The 12,219-nt window shown below is 33.7% G+C and overlaps 2 protein-coding genes across 5 annotated transcripts; one reads left to right on the top strand and one right to left on the bottom strand.

Annotated features, from left to right (window-relative positions):
* Positions 1 to 1,154: 1,154 nt before the first annotated feature.
* LOC137830328 (uncharacterized) lies at positions 1,155 to 6,240 on the top strand. Its single transcript, XM_068637601.1, has 2 exons — positions 1,155 to 1,567; positions 5,490 to 6,240. The coding sequence occupies exons 1-2, from the start codon at positions 1,208 to 1,210 to the stop codon at positions 5,997 to 5,999; spliced, it is 870 nt and encodes a 289-aa protein (XP_068493702.1). The 5' UTR covers positions 1,155 to 1,207; the 3' UTR covers positions 6,000 to 6,240.
* A 1,548-nt stretch (positions 6,241 to 7,788) lies between these two features.
* Positions 7,789 to 11,768, bottom strand: LOC137830327 (uncharacterized). 4 transcript variants are annotated; one of them, XM_068637599.1, is made up of 4 exons: positions 10,812 to 11,768; positions 9,544 to 9,712; positions 8,401 to 8,891; positions 7,789 to 8,108 (listed from the first exon to the last, which is right to left on the bottom strand). In XM_068637599.1, the coding sequence occupies exons 1-3, from the start codon at positions 11,586 to 11,588 to the stop codon at positions 8,422 to 8,424; spliced, it is 1,416 nt and encodes a 471-aa protein (XP_068493700.1). In that variant the 5' UTR covers positions 11,589 to 11,768; the 3' UTR covers positions 7,789 to 8,108; positions 8,401 to 8,421. The 4 variants fall into 4 exon arrangements, with proteins under 4 accessions (XP_068493700.1, XP_068493701.1, XP_068493699.1 ...); XM_068637600.1 differs by having other exon boundaries at positions 7,789 to 8,105; XM_068637598.1 differs by lacking the exon at positions 7,789 to 8,108 and adding an exon at positions 8,251 to 8,311.
* Positions 11,769 to 12,219: the final 451 nt, after the last annotated feature.

Below are 12,219 nucleotides of genomic sequence, written 5' to 3'. Positions count from 1 at the left end.
TTTACATTAGTATCTAATTTAATTAATATAATAAATAATTATTTTTTTGTTTTTAAAATTAATTTTTATATAGTAATAGTGATAGATAAATTTAGACTTTCCTACAAATTTTCTGTAAGTGAAATTAAGTTACCTACGAATTCAATTTCATAGTTACATTAATATTATTGTGAATATCAATAATAATAATAAATTAATATTATTATTAACATTTTTAATAATATTATTAATAATAATATCAAAATAATAATAATTATTATTATTATTATAATAAGATCAAAATGTTTCTTTGGTACAGTGCTTAAATGTTATATGTCTACTAATGATCTTGGTTTCGATTCTCTTGTAACAAAATATTAATAAGATTAATAATAAGAGTATTTAATTAAATATTCATAGGTAACTTACAAATTTATGTTGTAGGTAATTGCAAATTTTCTTATGGTGTTTGAATTTCACTATCTTTCAAGAGAGCAAAGTTTTGACAGACCGAAGGAGAATGTTCTCTTTTGTGTACTCTAACCTAAATGAAATTCAAATTTAAATATTAGTAAATGTAATGTACATGTATCTAACAATATACTCTACTATTAAAATAAAGTAGCATGTGAAACAATCTAAATCCTAAACTCTACACTCTAAACGAAAACATATGCGTGTTATTCAACACTTAATTAAAATATTAAAAGCTTGGTTGATTTTGGATCTTACCGGTTTTTAATAATTGTTTCTTTCTTGATATCACCTAAAATTTATTTTATATTTATACACTTTTTTATTTTTTCTTTTAATAAAAATTATTTCAGACTTCGCAGTGTGATGAAATTTCAGTCTACTAACTAAGATAATAAAAAAAGCGTATGTCTTTCTTAATATTTTTTTATAAATTTCTATTCAACTATTTTTTTTGTCCTCATCCACTTTTATATAGTTTATAGCAATGAGAAGTAAAAATAATTTGATTTCTCATCTAAATACAAACTAAATTTACACAATAACTTTCCATTTTCTTTTAAATATGCAACTTTGTAGATGAATTGAAATATAATTTTACTATATATATACATATGCTCTATTATATAAACACACTAGTTTAACTTAATTTTAAGTAATAAAATATATTTAAACATTTTTTTATGACAAGTTTCGGACATTTTATAATTTTGAGAAACAAACGGAGAAAGATAATGAAGAGGTGTGGTGTCAAATGGAGACCCATCTTCACCAGTGCTACTGCCACACTTCCAAATTTCTGGGTCACCCTATTCCACCTTCGCTACCATCTTTCTCATGGCGACCCTTTCTTCATGCTAGACCCTTTTCCCCTTCTCTCGTCTCTTGCTCCTACAACAACTTCCCACGTTGGGATTCCAACGCCGAATCCTTTCGACCCCGAAATTTCACCTCCAACGGCCCCAGAGGCAAGGAACGGGAAGAGCAAGAACAAGGTTATGGGAGGAAGAGACGCTGGTGGTCTGATGGGGAAAGAGAGTTCGTGGAAGATGAAGAAGAAGATACTTCTAGAGGGATTGTGGAAGAAGCCATTGATGGTGTCTGGTTTCTGCAGGTGAAGCTCTCTCTCTCTTTCTATAGATTTTGATCATTTTATTACATCATCATATTCATTTATTGTGATGTGGCAATGATGAATTTCATCAGATATTTATGTAAAAAAGTTATATTGATAGTACATATAAATTAAACTCCATAATCCATTATAGAAACTCCAAGGAGTTGATTGAGTAGATATGAAAAAATTTCGCATCTAATTAGTCATGAATTTGAACTCCTTACTAGACTTTAGGATAAGATGAATGCAAGTTTTTCTGCAAATGTTCTTTTGAGCTTGGAGGATTTTCCTGCTTTAGAGTTTAGACTGCAGCAACATCCCTTGCTCTAAATCAGTTACCACATACTTTATTATATAGATTTTGAATTTCTTTCTTGTTTCCTTGCCATTCATGATGAAATCAGGACTCGTATTTGTAGTTAGTTAGATAACTGTTGAAGTGTGAAAATGTGTTAAAGATACTACTGTCTTAATGATTTCCCATTATTTGCCCATGCTGCCATGACTGTAATTAGCTTGTAAAGTGGTATAATTTGCATATTCTCTGTTAGTATCATAGCTCTCTCTTACAACAAGAAAAAGGGAGCAGGGGGACTCTTTTGTATAAAAGCATACATTTTGACTCTGGACCTCAAGTGTCACCCATATTTTTTAGTGAGCTGTTTTAATACATGGAACTGACATAAGAACACAGTGTCATATGGAAAAAATCATATTGGTTGGGGCAGCCATACTTTAATACATATAATTTGATTTTATTGTCAGACAAACCTCAAGTATTTCCTTAATACTTAGCCTGAATGTCTTGTAACCATGGGTTCTGATGATGCTTTATGTAATGTATTCTGTTAGAAACTTGGCCCAATGGGCTGGATTGTGAAATCTGTTAGTGAGGGAGCTAGAGCTAGAGTTAGTGATTACGGTTAATTAAACATCTAACAGATTTTGACAGACAGGCTATAAAGAGAGAGATAGTGAGAGAAGATTAGGGCATTCTGTTGAGTGAGAGATTGGTTTTGGGAGAGATCTCAGGCCTTTTTGAAATCCGGAGAGGAAAACTTGTATTCGATTTTTCTCTAATATTCATAGCTTTCTTAATGCGTAATGCTAAAATTTTGCTCATATTGCTATCAAAATTTCACAACAAATGTAATGGAAATATAGGTTTCAGTTAAGTGCCATAGGAAGAAGCCGTTCCTCACATTCATATATTTCTATTTGAAAAATATTCTATTGCATGAGGTATGACATATTTTGATAATGAGTATATTTTTCTATCTCTAATTTAGAGCAAGCTAGTAGTTGTTTATAAAATTGGCAGACAACTGATTTTCAATGGATTGTTTGTTGAGGTCATCTCTTAGTGATTGAAGCAGTGCATCCTGATGAGAATTGTCTCAGCTAAGCTACAATAATTGTAGTAGTCCTATTGTGGATTTCCATTGCTAGAGACAAGACAAGGACTTGTCTTGCAGATTCTGTTGGCTGTATTTCAATGCATACATGATTTAGGGTACAAGACCACAAAACAACATTTCTTAACCATGAAGTAAGATTAAGGCACCAAGCTCACCATGCAGAAAGATCTTAATAGTTTGCTCTATATATGACATGATCTCACCAAGCAGATTTTAGTATGTTTAACATACTATTGTTCTTCTAGTATAGAAGTGAAGACTGTTATTGGATTCAACAATTTTTAATTACTATCATAGGCAAATAGAACTACAGAATGCGTGGATTGAGGGACTGAAACCTACTCTGATACCCAAGAGACCACACACGGCCTCTTGTTTTGCCCCATGTCTGTCAATATTTTGTGCCAAAAGTCATGACATAGTCTTCAAATTCTAAGCTAGCTATTTGGACCTTTTGGTCCTCATCAAAATTACAAAATCTAAAAATTTGTTGAACTTTAGCCTCTTACTCAAAGTACTTTGTCGAATCATTGGTACCATAAAATTTTGGAATCTTGATGTTGGGCTTGTTCACTTTGATGTTGATAGATTCATGTCTTCTTGAATTGTATTTATGGACCTCCCATTAATCCTCTTCCTCTTTATAATGTTTTGACTCTTCAAAGAGTCTTTTCTCTTCTTCAAATCTCCTCCTAGCATCATCAAATTCTTTGATTTATACTTCTTTTTTTCCTATCTTTCATGTGTAGTCTCTTTTTAAAGACAAAACTTGTCAATTTTAAAGACTAACTAAAAAGGTATCAAGAATAAGCCAAACCAAGTGGAAGAAATATGTGACAAAATTAGATTATGACAAAGATAAAGCACATTTAAAAGACTAGAGTCTACTTAAGTAATGTAGGATTAAAAACTAATAAGAGAACACTTGATAACAGATTAAGACAACCACAATTTAGTGAGGTAATTTGCCAAAATAAAATGAATCAACCATTACTATTGCATCATTTGAGAAAAATACAAAAGAATATAGAAAGAATTTGATTCCCCTCTATTGGGTTCTCATATTTATAATGACATTGGAAATTTAGATACAATGAATGACAGGAAAGAGAAAAGAATAAGAAAAGTCACATCTAGAAACTAGGTACATGAGAAGGATTCTGACCATGAGTTGAATGGTGGTAGTCTAGAAGGATTCTGACCACGGGAAGGCGGCACATGAGAACCACATGCTTAGGTCAGTCAAGAAGACGACGACGCATGCCAGCATGCACTGGAGCCTGACATTGTGGATGAAACTGTAATGGCTAACCGGGTGGATTGTGACTGGACAACAGCATACGGCAGCGAAAGGTGACTGGATGGCGTTTTATTTGCTGGACAGATAGAAACAGGCAGAGTGGGATCGACATGCTTTGTTACCAACTTGAGAAAAATACAAAAGAATAGAGAATGAATTTGAGAGCTTGATTCCCCTCTTTAGGTTCTCATATTTATAATTACATTGAAAGTTTAGATACAATGAATGAGAGGAAAGAGAAGAAAATAAGAAAGGTCACATTTAGAAATTAGGTACAATACAACACAAAGGACAGAGCAGTCTTTCAGTGAAGTCTATTTAAGATGACCTATTTTTAACAGAAACTAAGTTTTAGAACATTTGATTTGCAATTTTATCTTCATATTTCTTTTTCTTTTTTTTAAGACAATGTATCGGCAATTCAATTTTTTTTTCTAGTGCTTTTGGTTCCAAACTTAAACAAAAAAAAAAGAGATGATTCAAGCCTTGCTTATTAATAATTGTTGCTGTCATTAAGTCATGAGACCATCCTAGAGTAGAGAGATCACTGTTATATAATGCTTGGTTTTCTAGACAATTCTTGTAGCATTTTTACCACTGGCTGCACAGTCAATCTTAATCCAAAACTGGAGGATATTTATTGGCATTTTCTCAAAATCAGTATCTTGTTTACTCATTCTCATTTTCCTTAATTGTTATTCTCTCTTCTTAAGTCACTATATGGATGTTGCTCTCACTTTTGGTTAGGAACCAGGAATTGAGAGTGGAAGATAAAATATATTTGAAATGGATGAAAAAAACCACAGAGGAAAACACTCTTCTCCAAGGGTTTCCCCTTTCACAAAAAGAGCTACTGCTCTATTCCCACAAATCTTTACTAATCTCAATGCACTGAAAGATTGAAAAGCTTTCAAAAGTAATTGCCAGTTACATATCACTTATGTATTTGTAATTTATTCTGTTTATGAATATATTATCCATCATTGCTTTGTCATGTAAAAGTATAATACTTCCCAAAAGCCTTAACTAATTAAGCAGTCAGAATTTTCAACACCCAGTGGGTTAAGAGACTTTTGTTGTTTCTGTTGTTATTTTCATTACATAAGCTTACAACATCTTACTTGTGTCGACATATGGATTGAAATATTTTTGTTCGCATGAGGTTTGGTTTACAACGTATTTCACTTCTCTTTATATGCAGATTTTGAAATCCTATGGTTGGACTCTACCGGTCATCCTTGCATCGTGGTTGCTATCCAGTGGCCCTAAAGCTTTCCTTATGGCATTAGCTCTTCCCCTTGGCCAGTCACTATTGGCACTAGCATTTGAGAAATTATGGGGACAGCCCGAGAGCAAACCAAAACGCAAGTACAGGACGAGGAGGAAACCCCGCCGTGGTAACAACACCAGAGTTGAGGAAGAACCAGTGGAAAACCAGAAAACCAAAAAGGGGTACCAATCATGGGTAGTTGAAGATAATGGTTCAGTTGATGAGGGCTCCCAAGAAGCAGCACAAAATTTTGGTGGATGGGATCACTTGGAGAGGTCAAGACCCGTGAAAAAGTCTTCCTTTGCCATGGATGGATCACGAACGATTCCTGTAGACGGTGGTAGGTTGAGTAGGAGAGAAAGAAAAAGTGACACACCTCTGCTGTTTCGATTGCTTATTGCAATTTTTCCATTTTTGGGCATATGGACAAAGATGCTGTGATGGTCTCTCCTCTGCCATAACTTGATCTTGGATGAGTTGGATGTCATCTTTTGCATCTTCCTCGGATGAAAAGAAACCAATACGTTATTTTATTGGATGAGTTGGATGTTTATTAATCCTATTTGATTTGTAAGCCTTGGAAGAATCTAAGTTCTCCCATCATAATCATTTCAAACTCATTTTCTCATTTTACATAAAGTGAAAAACTCCTCAAAGAGAGATTCATTAGTGACACTAAAAATAATATCATCAACGTATATTTAAATAATTAAAAAAAATCATTAGAATACTCTTTGCAGAACAAGTAGTGCTTACTTTCCCTTGTGAAACCATTTTCTATTGGAAAAGAGATTAGACATTCATATCAATATTTAGTTTAAAGACATGATTGAGAAAAGTAGTACTCTCAAACCCAATAGGTTATTTTAAATAAACTTCTTCTTTGATTAGACCATTGAGGAATGCGATTTTTTACATCCATTTTATACAACTTCATTTTACCGAATACTGCAAATGAGAGTAAAATTCATATTACCTCTTGTTGAGCAACAATAGCATAGGTTTCAATATAATCTATACTTTCTTTGGTTTTATTCTAAGGTATACTTACTAAGTTCTAGACGTTATTCTTCTAAAACTGATCAAGCTCTATTGCATAACCTTTATGCAGATTTCATCGTATATAATTGACATTCTTTGGTTCAATTTTTGAGATCATGGTTGCTTGATCCTTGAGCTTTGACCTCATTTTTACTTCTTTACTGAATTTCCAAGGATAACATTTACTGGGTGATTCTTGGTTAGTGTTGAGTTTCTTCTAATTGGTTATCATTTCTCTATTAGCTATGTGGATTTTGTATTCCATCCCTTGAAATATGCTAACTAGAAGCTTGATATAAAATGTTTGAAATGAATGAGCTTCTAACTTCTTTTGAAAAGGAAATAATTGAAACGCATAACAGAGATAACAAAAATAATATTTAAATGCAGTTTAAGGCGTATCACGTTTTATAATGTGTATAAAAGTCCTAAAATGACTTTGTTTTAATATTTCAAATCATTTGTGTTTACAAATTTGATTACGTGTTATCACTCTAAATACATGAATATATCTATATACACATTGTTATTAGATGTCAAATGTTAAGAAAGACTTTGTTTGGTATGTTTCGTCTTATGCACTTGAAGGACAAATAAATTACATGGTCAAATGAATTGAAGAACTCATCAGACAAACTCAATAACTTTGTTTGATGTTGTGTACAGATAATCTAGTGAACTTGTCAAAAATAAAGAGAAACTGATAAACTCATTAGAAGAACTGAGGAACTACGTCTGAAGAACTTCAACGAGTTAAAGAACTTCATCTTATACAAATTGAAAAACTTTGTCTGATCAACTTTGGCAAATTGAAGAACAAACAATATAAATATGATAAACTGAAGCTAACATAAAGCACACAATAAAAGATTCACGTGAATATAACATATTTAAGACCAGATTCATCTAATTTTTATTATCATCAAACTTTTTTGAAGATACTAGATTGGGATTAAATCGTCTAGATGAGCATTAAACCATCTAGGGTGTAAACATTTTGGACAGTAGATAAAATTTCTTCTTCTTCTTAGTCTTATAAAAATTTGTATAAATGCAAAATAGTTTGTATTACTTTAATTTCTTTTTAATAAACTTGTAAATAAATTTGGCTTCAAAATTAGGTCTGAAACTAAAGGGGACAAGGAGGCACCACATGGAGCAAGGAAGGTGCCACCTGATCACATGTTCATGACATGAGAACTAAAATTTAGATTTCCATCTCATTTTAGGTAGCATTAAATGAGTTTTATTTAGACTAAAGTGTAAGAGAAACTATCCAATTCTATAAATAGTTCTCTCTTGCATCTTCTAATCACTTTCGAATCTATTGAAAATTGACATTGCTCTAACAAATCTTTCTCACAGGTCATAAAGGAGAAAATTCTCCCTTACAAGAAACCTTTCTCGGTTTTTAGAAACTTGACTTCTCTTGGAAGCTATTTGGAAACCGGTGCACTTCTTCATCTCCTCTCCATTTCTGCTGCAACTCAAACGGCTTCTCCACCCCTTCTACAACAAGAAACTTCATCATTCTAACTTAATTGGGTCATAATATTGTCGAAAATTGAGAATGAAATAAATCAATAACCTTAAAAAAAAAATCTCTGGATTTTAAAGGCTATTTTAACAATGCTATGGCAACGCTTGCATGTGTCTTGAATCCTTCATTGAGAATTGTAATATATATTTTTCTTGATTTTAAAATTCCTGGCCTGGTAAATTCAAAGACCAAGGAGAATCAAACCAACTGAAATAGAACTGGAAACGAAGTTTATGAGTTTGATCATGAAATTATACACACTTGCTTAGCCTCAGAATTGGCTTATGGTTCAATTTGTTGATTTTCACTGCCACAACTTTCCACAAGTAGTCTCTTCATATGATCGACTAGTCCCTGAATCTGCTCTCTTGAATGAAGGGGCCATGGATATATACAAGCACAATCCAACTTTCCATTCCTTATGGTATCAAATAAGGCTATGGATGGGCCAACACCATGAGCAGAAGCACAACCCACATAGTCTTCCAATCCAATCTCCCCATGCATTTCAGCCGAGTCTCCAAACACAGGATCTTCGAACACAGAAATCAAGGCAGTTCTAAGTGACGATGAGGGTGTCAAACCGGGGTTGTCAATAGCCTTGCACATGAGGTAGTTCAGGTCAGACATGTCTGAGAAATGCTTGTTGCAGTTCATAGCATTTATAAAGGAGGTATAGCTTCTCTTTGCCAACTCCCATAGGGCTTCTTCACACACGTCATGTGTGTTCAGGATGGCAGAATGGTAAAATCCTGAAGCAAACAATGGGAAGCATAGGCAGCAGAATGTTAAAATTATAACAAGAAATTAAAAAATGTATAAACTTCCTTCATCCGCTCGGATTATTAATAATTAAAAAAAACACTAAAAGTCCAGTGCCTTGGAGGTACCCAATTTCATAGCTTTCATATTTCAAAAGAAGAAGCATCAGGAAATTATCTAATTTGTCATGAATAAACTATCTCAAAAGCTTAGACTGAGACATATGAATAGTTTTATATTATATTATATTATATCCCTAACATGACTAATTAATTAACTAAACCTGTAACAAATGATAGGAATCCAAGAAATGTTTTTACCACTCTGTACTAAATCACATAAAATAATTCAAGAGACATTGAACACTGAGAAGGTTTGATATTGTTTAAGCTGCAGCTGTCACTTTGTAACCCACTAAAATAATTGTGACTTAATAAGGTTTTGCAGTTTAACTTAAAAATTAGTAGTACATAGAGGAAGTAGTAATCTTTATATTATTACAAAAAAAAGAAACAATAATCTTTCCAATTTATTGCAAATAGGACACAGGCTGAAAAAAAGATGTCAAAGTTGGGTATGATGTCGAAGTACTAGCAGCAGGATAACTAAGAAAACAAATAATTACTAGAAAATATGGCTTACCAGCATGGTTGCTAGGAAGGACAGGATCAAGAAGTGGGCGGCAATCAACAAGTGTTACTACAGCATATTTTTCTCTTTGATAATTAGGAAGGCACTTAGAGGTCCATGCTGCCATCATTCCAGCTGCTGCAAGTGCCCCACAGAGTTTAATCCCTCTTGACTTGCATCCCTGCATGATCTTTCATAGTTAACTTAATCCATCCAATTGATCAGACCATAAACAAAAAATGAGTTCAGACTAGAGTAGGATGCCATATTCACACTTCACAACAATCAGACTGCGACACCTTGAATGAATGGCCAATACTATTTTCTCACAAATTATGTTATCATATTTGAGGTATGCTCCACTTTGGAGTTCAAAACTCCATAACAATTTTGTTTTTAAAAGATATCTTAAAGAGAAAGAAAAATATATCTAAATTAGTCATAATTTCGACTTCTGGAATTATTAGGTGTACCATAACAACCCCCAGAGGACTAAGGGAAAGATGCTTCCCTCCCCCAAAATTCTATATTTCTTGCTTCTATTAACTATGCATTTCAATATTTCTTGTTTCTTGTTTCGATTATGCATTGTTTAAAGATTGAGTAAATTATTTTTATGTAAATAGATGTTATGTATCTTTGGAGGTGCGGGCTCACCTCTTTAACCCTCAAGCTTTGCAAGACACTTGCCATTAGCAAAAGTTAAATGGATTATTTTTATAGTGCATGTTAATACAAGTACACTTAAATGGTCCAACTCATCCGCTAGTAAAAAAATTCAACAAAAGACAATATTTTGTTATTGAACATTAACAGCTATAACTTTAAAAATTAACTCAAAAAATATAGACAGTAATACTTTTAATTAATTAGAAAATTAAGAGAATAAAATAAAAATATTATACTAACTGAATAAATAAAATTCTTGCCGCGACTAGAAAAACTTCACATAGTATAAAATCAGTCATTTTTTCATATTTTATAATTACTTTCTTTGTAGGATCACTTCAAACTATTAAAGAACTGAGAAAGTTAATATAATTTAAATAACTTATAAGAAAAGTAAGTGCGATAATTTTCCAATAGAAAAAAGGAAGAAAAATATTTAAAGGGATCAATATATTTTACTCTAATTAACTATTCAGATATATAACTTACCTCGATGAAAATGGTTGTTCTTCCGGAGTCATGAATTAAAAAATTTATAAAAACCATAAATTAGGATTTCACACCAATACGAAGATATTGGAAAAAAGAAGAGGGTTGAGTTGGTAACTAACAGCTAGAAGGTTCTTGGTTTCTTCTGCATTCAGTTGCAACCTCACTATCCTCGATCTTCGAAGCGAAGCAGCATCCACGAAGTTCAAATTCGAGAACCTGAGCGCGTTGAACGAGTACCCGAGCACGTCCAACCCACGCGCCCAGAAAGGCTTGTGCATCTTCCCCTCGGGTATCAGATCCTCTATTGCCAAACTCACTTTCCCCTCCCCAATCTCGGCGGTCCCGGCGCCGGAGAAGAGGTGCAGGAGCTCCCTGAGCAGGGCCACCGCAGCGGCGCGGTCGCATGCGGCGGTGTGGAGGCGGAGGAACACGGCGACACGGTCGTGGGCAAGGGTATAGACGGAGGCGTATAGCACGTCGAGGTTGCGTGGTGCGTAATCACACCAAGTTTTGTCGTTCAGCTGGTCTTCGAGGAGCGTGTGGAAGGGGTCATCGTCACCGTTGGACTGGGCCTGAACGATGCGGGCCGTTGAAGCGAGGTCGAATTGTTGGACTTGGACGTTGGATGAGGCAGGAGTGAGGAACTGGAAGGTTTGGGTGGAGGGGTCGAGGTGGATCTTGGAGCGGAGGATAGGGTGGGAATTTTGGAGATTGTGGAGGGCATTTTGGAGAATAGTGATTTCGGGTGGTTTCGAGAGGAGGAGGCCGAGCACGGTGACGCCGGTGCCGATGGGAACGGCCTTGCACCAGCTATACTCTGTTCCACCGAAGGCGCGGGCTTCGATAGGCTCGGACGGTTCCGGGCTTTGGGCCTCGTTATCGCCGTTGTGGGCCATTTGAATTGAAGTAAACGAGTCAGTGAGTGAGACTAGAAGAGTGGAAAGCGAAATGAAGAGGGATGAGATTACGTAAAAAATATGTTATCTTTATGGCATTGGACCACTGTCTTTCTTTTGTCGTAAAGTGTGTTCCATTAAATTTTTGATTCGATAAAATAATTATCTGATTTCCTTTTTTTAAATACTGTTTTAAGATTTTTTAGAAATATAACAAAAAACTATTTAAATAAATATTTATAAGATTTTTTAAACTTTCATATCACCATAAATATGTAATAGATATATACATGGTCTTACCAATAATGAGTTAAAGTACCGATTGTTCAAATTATATGAATGAACCGACTTTCTATGTTAGATTGTTGAGTTATATTATCGGGAATTGTATTTATAGATCATTAAAGCAGTATAATATCTTAATAATAATTAGAATTATTTAATATTATGTTGACTTATATGATAACATGGATCAGTTATTTTCTAGTACTAACGAGATAAGTAAAGGTGGTTAATTATTATGAATATTAAGTATCCGTGATTTACACATCGAGTAGTTTAATATATATAATAATTAAAACATATATAAAATAATGAAAAAAAATCATAAAAAAAGTATTTACTATTTATC

The sequence above is a fragment of the Phaseolus vulgaris genome, chromosome 7, assembly GCF_000499845.2.
Source record: "Phaseolus vulgaris cultivar G19833 chromosome 7, P. vulgaris v2.0, whole genome shotgun sequence".
In the NCBI taxonomy this organism is placed as follows: Eukaryota; Viridiplantae; Streptophyta; class Magnoliopsida; order Fabales; family Fabaceae; genus Phaseolus; species Phaseolus vulgaris.
The sequence above is the reverse complement of the archived record's forward strand: the minus strand, read 5'-3'. Positions and strand labels throughout refer to the sequence as shown.

Excerpts from the sequence above, each read along its gene's own strand:
- LOC137830328 (XM_068637601.1), top strand. The coding sequence starts at position 1,208 with ATGGAGACCCATCTTCACCAGTGCTACTGCCACACTTCCAAATTTCTG. Across the intron at positions 1,568-5,489 it reads ATGGTGTCTGGTTTCTGCAG|ATTTTGAAATCCTATGGTTG; the intron begins GTGAAGCTCTCT and ends CTTTATATGCAG.
- LOC137830327 (XM_068637599.1), bottom strand. The coding sequence starts at position 11,588 with ATGGCCCACAACGGCGATAACGAGGCCCAAAGCCCGGAACCGTCCGAG. Across the intron at positions 9,713-10,811 it reads AAACCAAGAACCTTCTAGCT|GGATGCAAGTCAAGAGGGAT; the intron begins GTTAGTTACCAA and ends AAGATCATGCAG. Across the intron at positions 8,892-9,543 it reads CCTTCCTAGCAACCATGCTG|GATTTTACCATTCTGCCATC; the intron begins GTAAGCCATATT and ends TGTTTGCTTCAG.